The 14,291-nt window shown below is 46.2% G+C and overlaps 1 protein-coding gene across 3 annotated transcripts in view; it reads left to right on the forward strand.

The window, feature by feature from the left end:
* Positions 1–12,768, forward strand: part of PDILT (protein disulfide isomerase like, testis expressed) — a 43,736-nt gene extending 30,968 nt beyond the window's left edge. For all 3 annotated transcript variants that reach the window (XM_019542211.1, XM_019542208.1, XM_019542210.1), the window contains exons 7-11: positions 1,783–1,980; positions 2,839–2,959; positions 6,694–6,875; positions 10,334–10,423; positions 12,649–12,768. In XM_019542211.1, coding sequence (XP_019397756.1) covers positions 1,783–1,980; positions 2,839–2,959; positions 6,694–6,875; positions 10,334–10,423; positions 12,649–12,696 — 639 coding nt within the window. In that variant the 3' untranslated portion in view covers positions 12,697–12,768. The remainder of the gene's footprint in view (positions 1–1,782; positions 1,981–2,838; positions 2,960–6,693; positions 6,876–10,333; positions 10,424–12,648) is intronic.
* Positions 12,769–14,291: the final 1,523 nt, after the last annotated feature.

Here is a 14,291-nt window from a genome sequence, read left to right on the forward strand (position 1 = left end):
ATTTGACATCGGGGGGCAGTGCCCATGGGGAGCCCTGAGGCTGGATGACAAGATGACAGTGGCTGGATCTGGCCAGCGGGCTGGGGTTGATCACCCTTGCTTTAAAGCATAAACACTTGCAGCATTCCAAGGAAACCTATCTCTGACCATTGCTATTAAGCCTAATCTAACCTTATATCTGCGTGTGTGTGCATGTGTGTGTGCATGTGTGTATAACATGATTTGCTAAGAGCAACTTCTGGTCAAGAAAAATGTAGCAAAGCTCACTGGTCTCTGTTACCGCCTGGAAGCACCATCGGGGAATTTTCATTCCGGAAATGCGGCTCTGACTTAAAGGGTTTTGCAAACAGTCTGCACAACAGTGTTCCTGACACCAAAGAGGGTTTGCACAGTAGGGCTGTGCGAAGCTTCAGTCCCTGATTCAATTCAGCGGCAATTCGGCCCAATTCAGTGGCCGAATCTCTGAATCTGAATTGAATGAGAGGACCCTTTAATCTCTCTGAATCAATTTGGAGAGATTCGAACAGCGTTGGTGATTCGGACATAGACACAGCTTTAAATAATTTTTCTACATACCTCTAGGTAGCAGGGGCTCTGAACGCTGGGGTGCTGGGGCAGATACAGCGTCCCACAGAAGCACGGGGGGCTGCCCCAGCACGCCCGGCAGCGGACCTGGAAGCGGATCAGAAGCACTTCCAATCCACTTCCTGGTCCCCCCCGGCTTGGCAACTGGTGCCTCCTGGGTCTGCTGGGGGCACCCATGGTTCCCCCATGGCCAGTCTCCAGCCAGGAGGGCATGGGGGATGGGGAGAGGCAGCGTGTTCCCCGGCAGACCTGGAAGTGGACCAGAAATGCTTCTGGCCCACTTCTGGGTTTGCTGCTGAGCACCCTGGAGAGCCCCCTGCGCTGCTGTGGGATGCTCCATCCGCCCCAGCACTGCAGTGATCAGAGTCATGCCTGCTACCTCAAGGTATGTAGAAAAAAACATTTAAAGCAGTGCCTGTGTCCAAATTGCTGATTCACCAAATCAGCATTAGATCTTCAGATTTGGCCGAATCAAATTAGGACAGTGAGCCGAATCAATGGATTGAAATACTGTCCCTGATTCGGGCCAAATCTGAATTTGAATTGAATAGGGCCCGGTTTGCACAGCCCTGTTGCGCACACATTTTCTAGCTGTCTTCACTATCTGTTATACGTGGTTGCTGCTACTGCTCCATAGACACCAAGTGCTACAGAAGTGGAGTTCATTTGGTGGTAAAAACCACCTGCAGTCAATTCTACTATTGATAAAGACATCTGGGTTATGAATATTTTAGCTGCTTTGTACTACTAAGTTATGTACTCTAGGGCTAGGGAAAGCATTAAGTGTTCAGCAGGGCTAGTAAATCTAGTTACCGTACATTGGCACGGAAGGAAGCAATATAAAGGCAAACGTTACCAGGGCTTTAGGAGCACAATGTGAAATACATGCAGCCAAAGGCCAAACCTGCTCGGTTTAGGATTTTGTTAACACCTCTGAACTCAGAGCCAGGGCAAGGAAATGTTCACGGAAGTGCTGGTTTGTTCCAGCTGCAGATAAACCTGGATTCTGAGACGCACCAGATCTGGGAAGTTTGTCTCTGGGTTCCAAGCTTCAAGGCTGGCCTGTAACTTTATCTTGCCTAAACCAGGGAGGGTGTGGAGGCTGAACTCCTTTAACTCTTGAAAACTCCAAACCCTTCAGATTCAGTACAAATCTCATGCTTGGCTGGAGATTTGGCTGTTTGCTTTGTTTTTCAGATCATGTTCATCTTGGTGGATACTAATGAAACCAGAAATGGGCGTGTTTTTGAGTATTTTCGCATCACTGAGGTAGATGTCCCCGCAGTGCGGATCTTAAACTTGACGAGCGATGCAAGGTACAAAATGCCTGCAGATGAGGTGACGGTGGAGAACCTAAGAAGCTTTTGCCAGAGCTATCTAGCTGGAAAAGCAAAGGTAGGCATCTTCTTCAACATATACCAGCTTAAAACTGTTGTATATTACAAACAAAGGTAGTGTCATTTATATGCCACATGTACTGTCCTTGTTCTTATGGCTGGTATTTGGTAGAGTCTCTTATGACATGATTTGGAGGGTGATGAGAACATCTCATTTCAGTTAACTTTGACTGGCATTTAGGCTGCTTTGAATATAAGGGCACTAAACTTACTCTGTTTCTCAAGTTTTCCAGAAATTGTGCATGGGGGATAATATTTTCCTGCTCAAATATGGTGGTATAAAGCTTAATGTAGAGTAATAAAGATCTCTGAGATTGTGGGGAGAGCTATTAAGTGCCCAGCCTGTCACCAAAGAGAGAGAGAGTTTGAGATCTAAGGAAGAGAGTCCTACCAGACTTAACATTTTATGGATCTGGTTTCTCTTCTCCACGCACAGCAGATTTGGAATGGTGCTCCAGAACTGACCCTAAAGAATCTGCTGCTGCATGGTGCAAAGAGGAAAAAAATAAGGGTCCAGCTCACATACAGTGGGGTGCAGAAGCCATGTGGAGGGGAATGAGAGTTAAGCAAGAACATGCGCCCCATTAAGTAGCCACCTTGCTTTTTCTACATTACAATAAGCCTGCTCTGTAGTATTCTAGTTGTTATCTGTCATGCAACCAGATTTCAGGACACAACTTCCAAATAACTTGTGCTTGGCTGCAAAAAGGTATACCTTTTGTGGCACATTCCCTGGAACAGGTGATTCCCAGTATTATAAGAAGGTGCACAACATGTGGACATGTGTCCAACCAGACTCTCATTAACCTGAATGGAAACATGGCTTCTTCACATCTGTGCTTTTGTTTCTGATCAGCAACATGTGTCTAGTGAAGAGATTCCAGAAGACTGGGACAAGAATCCTGTCAAGGTGCTTGTAGGGAAGAATTTCAATCAGGTTGCCTTTAATAAGACAAAGAACGTGTTTGTGATGTTCTGTGAGTATCACTCTATGTTGTTCAGAGATCAAACAGTTTTAACATGATTGATTTAATGTGAAAGTGACAGCTTGTTCTTCTGCATCAAACCAAACGTTCTACATTAAGGGTGCATCTACACGAGATGCTTCTCCACTGTAGCAACAAGCTATGGCAACATAGCTCATTGCTATGGTGACATAGCATCTGCGGGTATGAACTGTGATGCCAATGCTACTGCACAGGCTACGGCACAGTAGGGTTAGAAACAACCTGTGTGCTGCTGGGACTGCACAGAAACCCAGTAGTCTGGGTGCAGGTGTCTTGGACAGCGGATTTGAGTTGCTCCCAGTGTGCCTGGATGGAGATGTCATCAGCAGTAGGGACCTGCTCCAGTGCACTATACGACTGGGCCTGGAACTCCTCCCACTGTCCAGGGTACTTCAGAGCTGCGAGCTTTGAAACCCAGTGAGCTGGGTTTCACTGAGAGCAGTTTCATAGTTTCATAGTAGCTAGAGTCGGAAGGGACCTAGGTAGATCATCTAGTCCGACCCCCTGCCTTGGCAGGAAAGAGCACCGGGGTCAGATGACCCCGGCAAGGTGCTCATCTAACTTCCTTTTAAAAATCCCCAGGCTAGGAGCCTGCACCACTTCCCCTGGAAGCTGGTTCCAGGCCCTAGCCGCCCTGACTGTGAAGTAGCGCCTCCTAATATCTAATCTAAACTTACCCTCCGCCAGCTTGTGACCGTTTTTCCTGGTCACTCCTGGCAGCGCACGGGGGAACAGGGACTCCCCCAGTACCTGCTGATCCCCCCTGACCAGTTTGTAGCAGGCCACAAGGTCCCCCCTTAACCTTCTCTTGTGGAGGCTAAACAGGTTCAGGTCCCGTAGCCTCTCCTCATAAGGCCTGCCCTGCTGACCCTTGATCATACGAGTGGCCCTCCTCTGGACTCTTTCCATATCGTCCACGTCCCTCTTGAAGTGTGGCGCCCAGAACTGGACGCAGTACTCCAGGTGTGGCCTGACCAGTGCCGCATAGAGGGGGAGGATCACCTCCCTGGACCTGCTCGAGATGCATCTGTGGATGCATGACAGGGTACGGTTGGCCTTCTTGACCGCCTCCCCACACTGCCGGCCCATGTTCATCGTGGAGTCAATGACGACTCCAAGATCCTTTTCCGTCTCCGTGCTGGCAAGAGGGGAGTTCCCCAACCTGTAAGCGTGGTGCCGGTTCAGTGATGTCGATGTCATGTCTTCCGAACTCCCGAGCCACAATGGCAGTTCATCTTTCCAGGCGATCGCTCTTTGGGTTGTTGATGAGCATTCTCACATTCCAGGTTCCAAAGTTTAGCTTTTTCTTATTTTGACCGCGGGAATGGTGATCCTGCTGGGCGTGCTTTCCCAGCCAGGAGGGATAGGACAGCCTATTTTGGGGGCACCTTTTCTAGCCCCCTCTCCGTTGGGGTGAGCAAAGGGTATCCTAAAAAGGGCTCTTCAGTTGTGGATACAGCTGCCAAAGGACACCCTGTAGACACAGGTGCCTGACGACCATCGTGCATCTGCCACCTGTGTGCAGATTCTTGGCCGGGGGCCTCCGGGTATCACAGCCCTGCGCCTCCTGCCAATCTTCCATTGTCACAGGGCTTTTGGACCTGATGGAAGTCAGTGCATGGCATATTTAGCATGGGGACTTTGGTATGCAGATAGGTCCACATGGCCTTGGCAGTTGGTGGCTGGATTCAGTGGCATGGCGAACCACAACAACTGGGGCCACTTCTCCATTGCAGCCTTCTTCCACCTTCACAGCCATTGGGGCCACAGCCTTCCTCCACCTGCTCTGCAGTTGAGGACTTCTGGGATTGCTCTGTCTGGAACCTCCACCTCGACCTTACCGCCATGGGTGGCCCTACCAGGAGCATGGGCTGCAGAGAGCATCGCTCTCGGGGTCACTGGAACACACAAGGCTCTCCACCACAACAAGGTGGCAATCCTTGGAGAGGATTGGCCACATCTACATGAGCAGCGGGTTGAGGAACTGTTACTGTGCAGTGTGCAGTCATTTAGTACTTGCATAACCAAGTACTGAATGACCGTGCAGTAACCAGCATTACTGTGCAGTAGCGGCCCTGCACCATTTTTTGATGGTACTGCACAGTACCTCATTGCTACTGTGCCGTAGTGTCACGTCACAGTTAGTACCCCCTAACACTACTGTGCAGTAGCAATTGGCTGCTGAGCAGTAGCTCATTGCTACTGTGCAGGATCGTCTCACGTAGATGTGACTCAGTGACAATGTCAGAAATACCGGATTGCTAGGGTTTTCTGACTTGTTCTGCTTCCAGGTATACCTTTTGTGGCACATTCCCTGAAACAGGAACATCTATTTTGACTTTTAATTGGATATATGAAAGACATCCTTCCAGCCTTCCCTGATTTACGTAAGCTGAGTCAGAAAGCAAGACAAATACATGGAGCTTTGTGTACTCTATTGCCTCTCTTTCCTTATTTGTGTATGGTGTTTTGCAGCTTCCAGAGATACATTTTGTAAGTAGTATTTCATTACTGAGCTAATAAAAGACTTGCCTTTGACAATCTCAGTTATCCATGTCATCCTCTCTAGCAAAGTCATAAGACGGCTTGTTAGGGCCCTGCCTATTTGTTTTTATTATGAATGGGTTGATTCAGCAGTATTATGATCAGCAGTTCTAAGTACATTAAAACCCATCCAGAAATGTTTGGCCATCACTGCTGAACTACTTGTTTAGAAAAGGAAACTAGGGCAGAGTAAATGGTTGCAAATAAAATAGAGATGAACCAGAACCAGAATCTGAGAACCCAGCACCTTGGAGCTAAACTTATACCAGTTTTGAATTCAAGGCTGCAAGAGGCTCACTTTCAGGTTTCAATTTTGATACAGTGGAAGTCAACGGCAGCTAGAGGAAATTTTACATGATCCACTGATTTTGCAAAGTTTTTGCCATAGAGGCTTAGATAAATTCAGTTAATGTCCCTCTTTTTTTCTGATCAGCATCTTTTTTCGCTGCTTATTCACTTTCTGGTTGTACCCAAGATCAGAAATGGAAATGCCAAAATGATAGATTTTGCCAGACTAATAACAGGGAGCTCACAGCAAAGCCATTTCTCAGCATATTAATCAGCCTGGTTCTGCAGATCAGGGAGATTTGAAAAGTTCACATGAGGTTTGACACTGAGTGCACTGGGATTTCTGTACATCTTTAAATGCTAAGTAGAGGTGCCCTACCTGCAAATTTGGATCTAGAAGTTGAACCCACCTTCTTCCCCAATACGGGGGGGAAGAGGGGACGCTTAGATCAGGGTGAAATCCTAGACTCACTGAAGCCAAAGAACTCCCAACGAAATAACCCTGAAGTTTGCATTTGGCTCATTACAGAAACAAATGCCAGTCACATAGTATGACCCAGACTTGGGTTTTAATTGAAAATGTCCTCCTTCTGAAATGGTGGGATGGTAAAGCATTGCAGCAGAAGAAGGACATGGGTGTGTCTGGGTGTAAGAAAGCTGCAAGGCTACTTCAACCCTGAAGGAGAAAGTCGCTGTGGTCCTCTTGCTTCTAACTCTGTCAAACTCCAATGCACTTCACCGTGCTTTCGGATTTGCCCCATTGTTTCTGGTTGGGGAGGGTAAACCTTGCACCTGTGGCTTTCTGCATTTCTGTGACTGTTACAGACTAAGTTTTGATACCAGATTTATGAACAACTGTTTTTCTTTTACAGATGCACCCTGGTCCCATGAGTGCAGGAAACTCCTCCCAATCTGGGATGAGCTGGCTGAGGAGTATGAAAATCGCAAAGACATAATCATTGCCAAAGTAGACTTCACAGCAAATGACATCCAGTTATTTATGCTGGATCGCTATCCGTTCTTTAGACTCTTTCCTGCTGGATCTGATAACCAGGTGAGAAACCTTCAGTGAGATGGTCTCCAAATAAGTGAGAGGGTCTCCAAGTAAGTGAGAGAAGAGCGCTGGTGAAGCGAGAAGATATAGGCCGCGGAATGGAGTGGGCCACCTGGGCCATGGCCCGATCAACTTTTAGCATGTTCATTTATATAACCCATAAATGTGTAATTGTCATTCTGGTTAAAAATGTATAGCTATTTTTTAAACTGCATAGCTAACTAAATTAACGTGCTAAAAGTTGATCGGGCCATAGCCTGGGTGGCCCACCTCATTCCATGACCTATGTGAGAAGAAAATTGTGGTCCTTGCCCATGCATATTTCAAAATGAGCATCCCTGACTTACTGCTGCTAGGAATCTGAGTTTAAGGGGAAAGATATTTTCTTACCACGCTCACCACACAAAAATCAGGTACTCATACAGGCCTAGAAACTTCCCAGGTCTGGATTGATGGACTTGCTATGGGTCGAGTCTTGGGTGACCTGATTCTACACCTGAGCTGCCCTGTGTTCCAGTTCTGATTTTTAGAGGAAATTGCAGATCCCCTAAATTCAAAGTGAACCTACAGATATGATTTGGTACTAATCCCTGAGACTGGATTGTGCAGTGTGTGCTTGGTATAACTGATGGAAAATAACTCCAAGTTTATTTACCTCACTGCATCATTCATCCTGTTACTGGAGCAGTTTGGGTTAAGTCTCACCCCCTGAAGGGCCATATTCTCTGGTCTTTCAGAAAACTCTTTTCTAGGCAAGTGTACCAGAGTTTTTGCATTCCAGTACCACAAACTATGCCAGCAGTGTGTTCAAATGCCTCTCAATATACACTCCAAAGCTGTTGCTATTGCTGATTACCTTTAGAATATGCTACATAATATATCAGCATGTTATGTAAGGTACTGAAACTACTCCAGAAAAAGAGACATAGGAAAGGGAAAAATATTAAAAAAATAATTTTACTGCTCTATCCATGCAGATAATCTCATTGAAGAGAAAAACATCATTGTTGCAGCCAAAAAATTCAATTTTATGACACTGTTATAATTAAGGCATTACTCAGCTTTTCATTTTTTTCTCCTGATGCCCCATACTTAAATTAAATTCTAAGACATTTGTACATGTCCTCATTTAATCTCTTTGAGAGTGGTTTTGCCGGCACAGCTTCTAATGAATTGAACTGGAGCCCTGCTTGTTCGTACAGTGTTCAGCCTTAAAGTATATGTGCTACATCCCATTAGCCATGCTCTATGCTGCATGCATTTTTAAGATGTATTGGTTTATTAATCACACATTTTACTTTCTGAAAAATGATCAAAAAGTTGGTACCCGAGGCTGTTGCAAATAGGGATGATAACTGGGCTAGTTCCTACGGCCTCAATCACTGGTTAAGGTTCCAGTGTATTACACACTGCACATATGCACAGACACATGCAGGACTTGTCCCAAAGAGTTTCCAATCTCTGCCATCTCAGTTTTGCCTTAAAATGGCATTATGGTGTCCAGCTCTTAAGCTGATAGCAATAGCATAACTATGGGGTAGGGAGAGGGGCACCAGCCCTGAAGGCCAGAGAGGGGGAGACAGAATGGAGGTCTTTGCCAAGCAGAAGCAGCCCTGCACACAACAGCATATTGGGGAGAGAGGGGAAGGGGCAAATGGGGCACCAGGGGTGGTTCCCAGAGAGCCTGCACCACAGGGCTTCTGCAACCAGTGTGTGGTGGGCCAGTCCACTTGCTACAGTACCCTGAGCCACCTGTGCTGCCAGAGCAGCAGTCACAGTAATGACAACTACTGCCAGAGTGCAGACATGGCATGTGACACTCTGCCACCCTACCCTCACCCCCAACTCCATCTTCCTGGATCATTAATGGTCTCCATAGCATCCTCGCCCTGCTCTGCCCCTTTTCTCAGGGCACCAAAGGAGCTTGCTCAGTGCCTGACTGATAGAGGATAGACGGACAGAGAGGAGAGAGAGGAACAGGGACTATACAGCACAGTGACCATAATGACAAATACTTGTTCCTTCCATCTAATATTTCTGTGGTTTTTATCTCTCTCTCATTATGGGTGGCAACTACATGTGGTGACAAAACCATGAGTGAAAAGTGCTCATCCCCCTCTATTCAAACCCACCTTCTCCACATGGTGCTTTCTATTTGGGACTGTCTTTCTTTCAGGCTCCAGGTGACCTCCTTCCTAACTCTCCTAATAGCATTTTTCCTTCCTCCAAGTCTGTCAATGTGATCCCCATACAATTTTAATTTGCCAGCTAATACACCTGTCCGCACCCAACAGTCTGTGACCATTTCAGCTGTTGCTTCCTTTTCTCTTGACACTAAGGACCTTGGACTGCAGCCATGTGCCTGGAGTGTTTGTACAGCACCAAGACAGTTGTCAACACCACTTAATAAAAGTGACAGCGCTTACAGTGCTTGATGCAATCTGACTTCCAACATGTGGATGGATATCCAGTTGACCTCTGGTATTTTGTTGGGGTCAGAGTGTTCCTTAGTCTATATCAATATCTACTTAGGATCGTTTTATTGTTAGAGAATAAAAGATATGAAGAATGTTCCTCTGGGTAAAGAGTAGCTTTCTGGCTGTTACTTTAACTTCCAAGTATGAAAGAAAACATGGTGAAATCCTTCTGACAAGAAAATTCCTTCTAATTGTACCCAAAGCAGCTGCCCCACTTCTGTTATGTTCTGGGACTGGTGTAGAGACTTGTGACCGTCAGGCACTGGTCTCTCTCGTGCTGCCTTGAAAGGCCTGTTGTGAAGCTATGAATTAAACCTTACATATTCAATTGAATGGATTGTGCCATGTTTTGGAATATGGGCCTGTGTAGTTCTCTTGAACTCACGTTTTCCATACAGTACTTTGACTTCAAACAGGGCAGATTTTCCACTTATGTAAAGCAGCATAATTCCATTTATTTCAGTAGAAGCAGGCTAATTCATATAGGCTGAGGGTCTTAAGAAATTTAAAATATGCTCAGATAACAATGGACATTTGTGTGGGTTAAGCAGATGAGTTTCTACTACATTCTGGATACAGGACACATTTAAAATCCTCTTTGGACTTTCAGAGGACACAGGTTTTGGAAAGGCCTAAAAAATGGTAAGATAGCCCTTGATGCTGGGAGAACTGTAAATCTCTCAGCATCTCAGTAGTTGGCAGGACCCAGGTTTAGTGATACAAGATAAGGGACATTATTTGTTTGAAGGTGAGGCCTTCCTTCTTTGAGATATCTGTTATTTTTCTTTCTCACCCCTCAAGAGATCCAATTAGCTTTAGTATTAGTTGGCTCTCCTTTGGCTTTCTAATCTGAACACAAAAGTCAAAGTCTATTGAACCTGCATAATTCAGGAATCCCTGTATTTGCTGTATTTTGATTTCAGATTTTTTTATGCACAAAATTAGTAATTTTTTACCCTATTTTTAACTTGTTCTTTTCAGGTTGTGGTGTATGCTGGGGAACATACCCTTGAGGCATTTGCAGAATTCTTAAATGAGCAAAGCAAGCCAAAAGCAGAAGCAACAGGAAAGGTAAAGGATTCAATGCTATGTGCTCTGAGAATGTCTCCAGTGCAATTCAAGGTGGCATTGCTCCTAAACGCCTCAGTGACTGAGAGCAATTTAGCTGTAGGAGGGTGGGATGCAACCACTACATATCTATCCAGGGCTCTAAGAAGACTTGTACTGCCCATACTGAAGCCCAGGCTGCCATGACGAGACTTGTATCAGTACCCAAGTTAGCTAGTTTAGCAAGCGCTCCAATATGAGTGTAAAGAGAGCTTCCATATAAGCTGGATTGACACAGCTGCACAGCAGTGTAGACATACCCTCTTTCATCCCTAGATTCACATTATGTCAAAGGTTCTTTTGCTTGTGGTCAAGTTAGTCTCTTAAGCAAGAAGTTAATGTATCAGGGTGAGACTTACGATAAAACATACTACATATATGGAAGATGTCTAGATCAGCTCCCACTGTTTATTTATAAGTATTTCATTACAAGAAGAATGTATAAATCTCATGAGACACTTAACTTCTGCAAAGAAAAGCTGTCCATACATTTATTAGGAATGCCACTTGTTTTGCAGTAGAATCAAAGGCCTCTTTGGTCAAAGGGGATGAAACAGGCAGTATTTGCTACTGAAGTTGCTCAAAGAGTAGGGAAGCAATGAGATGGCAATTGGAGAAATGTCAATGGATGTATCCACCACTCAACTTAATTTCTCAGAGTTTGAAGACAGGTGGATAACCGGTCAACTAATTTGGGAGAGCTGAACCTGACTTGTGGAATGATCAAGTTAGCCTTTTTTTCTTGCTGAGCCTATGTGGGAAATGGCTGTGAGGACTGGCTCCTGTGAATGTTTTCTCATGATGCATTTGAAGTAGGTGGACATGTCACGTTCTTCTGTGCTTGCTCTAATACAGAGTTATGCGTATTCTGTCTTTTGGTGCTTTATTTTAGTTTCAAGTATAAGGATGTTGCATCATCCAAGAGCCAGTTTGGGAAATACCATCCAAAAAGCACGCTTTGCTAGTAGGGAAATGATCAACATTAGCCCATCTGTTCATATTTTCTATTTTCACTGAACACCATCCAAATCTGCTCAACACAGAACTATGGGATGCAGTAGGCCTCCTGCAGTGACTCACTACTTGATGTGCGAATCCTGTCAAAGGAATTCTCTGTGTCCTGTCACTGGATGTTGTCACAAATAGCAAAAGCAATTTCTTTTGAGATACCTTTGGGAAAGCCTGCACATTTTCTCAGTAGAATTTCTAGATCTCCATGTGTATTACAGTACATAGTAAAAGTGACCGGTTCTCCAAGTGCTTATCAGAATTTCACAAAAACAGTATCTTACCTAGACTCTTCCCTAGAGCCAGCATATGGATGAAAGTTCTTCCCAGTCATTTAGTAACAACTAGGGCTGTGTGGAATTTTGATGGCTGTTTCATTTTGACACTGTTTCGACTCATTTCAACATCGAAACAGCAAAATCAAAATGAAACAAAGGCTGTCAAAATAGCCTTGAAACAAAACAAGGTTGAAATGTTTTGAAAGTCAAAACACTTTGATCATAGCACTGGGGATGGGAAGTCAGTCAAGCTGGGCTGATTTCCCATCCCCAGTGCAAGATCCAGCTGGGGAAGTCAGTCTAGCTGGGCTGCCTCACCACCCCCCTGTGTGATCTAGCGATCTGCTTGTCCCTTGTTGGATCTTGAGCTGGGGATAGGAAGTCATCCCAGCTGGGCTGCTTCTCTTCTCCCCCCCCTTGTGATCTAGCGTGAAGGATGGCGAGGAAGCCCAGCTGGACTGCTTCCCTGCCCCACCACATGATCTAGCACAGAGGATGGAGAAGAAGCCCAGCTGAGCTGCTTTTTCCTCCTCCTATGTGTTCTAGTGTGGGGGATGGCAAGGCAGCCCAGCCCCATGGCGAAATGGTCTAAACAGGGTCAAAACAGCCTCACTTTTCGACAAAGTGAAACAGTAAGGCTGTTTCAACTCAAAATTATATTTGATACAAAACACTATTCCATCCAGACCTCGAAACTCAAGTTGGAAAGGAACAGTGCCATTTTGCACAGCCCTAGTAACAACAGCATTACCTCATTCACCTACAGAAGAGTCTTGCTAAAAAACTACAGTTCCCACAATATAGTTAAAAATAAATGCTATTTTGGAAAGCAAATTCCCACTGGGACAATTTCGTTTTTGTGAGTGGCTCTAATGAGAGACTTTATTGTCATATTTTTTTAAGGTTCCTTCTCAAGAAATCAAAGAGGATCTTACCAAGGAAGAACTCTAACTGTGCAGTGAAGGGGAAGTTTCCATATCATTAAATTCTAAGGACAAGTATTCTCTACACAAGAAGAATTTTGATTGTGACATAAGTGTAGAGCTGCATCAAAAATGAAAGAACAAGAACAAATAAAAAATACAATATCCCCCTTTGTTGTGCATGATTTCTCTTTTGAATTGTGACTTTACTTGTGACTTTTTATAAGTTGGTGTCAAGTCCTCTTAAAGTGATATTCCATCATGCCTTGGTAATGTCTATGTCAGTGGCATCACCATCTTCTTTGTTTAGTGTGGCACAACAAAGAGAAGTTAGGACCCACAGAAAAATCCTGTAGGATGCTCATTCAACCAGTTGTGTATTGTGTTAAACCAGTCCAACTCTAATCCATCCTAGAGAGGTGAATTTGGCTCAAAATAAGTGTAACCAATATTCAAACAAATCTTTGATTATGATCATAAAAATAAGCATGGGCACCTAAGAACTGAATACATAGTGGGAACATCTACATGTGCATAAACCCACCCTGGGCAGGAATCTACATGTGTGGGGATTTGGGAGCAGATATGCTGCTCCTGACATCAGTCTACTCCTGCCCACTCTGGCCCCCTGCAGCAGCCAGGGGGAGTTGGAGGCTCTGGCCACAGCTGCTTCCAGCTGGCAGCCATCTTTAAAAGTCAGTCTCCGTCCTGGCATCTCCCCCCCCCATGTGGTGCAGATGCCTGCCCAGGCTCACTGCAGTGTCTCAGGCCCCCTGCCACCATGCTGCTGCTGGCTGGACCCCAGCAGGGACACTGATGATACACACCTGGATGCCACCACCAGTGCTGTCCGTGCACTTCTGCCCTGCTGCCTGTGTGCCTGCCCAGCCAGCCAGGAGGCCACCTGGACAGCTGGCCCCAGACTCCAGCCCCACAATGCACCCTCAGCACCATGGTCACTGCAGACAGTTCTCAGAAAAGCACTTTACTCCCCTGCACAAGCACAGAGCTCTCCCTCCCTCCCCAACAACAGAATCCCTTCTCCCCTCCTCCCCTCCCCTGCCTACAGAGCCCCTCCAACATCCTGTCTACCCACCACCACCAATAAAACACCCTCTTCCTTGTGTAGACTCTGTTCAGTGCACGTTGTGTGTGCCGTCTCAGGGTGAGGGACAATGGGGTGGTGGTGCCAAGGGGGCAGAGCCTGGGGACAGGTGGCCAGCACAGGTGCAGAGGTTGTGGCAAGGCTGGTGGGCAGGCAGCTCACCCAGGTGCAACAGTGGCTGCTGCTCTGCCAGCATGGGCAGCTCTCTCTCCTGCAGCCAGTAAGCTGGGCCCACAGGGCCCGCATGAGTCCTGACCCCACTGCAGGCAGGTCTTGCTCTGGGGCTGCATGGAACCGAGGTAAGCAGTGGGGCTGGGCCTAGGCAAGGGGTCTGGGGGGCAGGAGCCAAGGTAGGGGTGCCTGGGTGGTGGAGGTATTGCTGCACCTCAGCACAGGCCCATGTGGTGGGGGGGGGCATGCTCCTGGGCAGCAGGTGGTTGCCTGGGTCCAGGCAGGATTAGGGCCAGAGGCAGAGCAGTTGGCAGCATGAAGGCAATTATCAGGACCAGGACATTGCC

The sequence above is a fragment of the Crocodylus porosus genome, unplaced genomic scaffold (genome assembly GCF_001723895.1).
Source record: "Crocodylus porosus isolate Cpor-Errol unplaced genomic scaffold, CroPor_comp1, whole genome shotgun sequence".
Lineage (NCBI taxonomy): Eukaryota > Metazoa > Chordata > Crocodylia > Crocodylidae > Crocodylus > Crocodylus porosus.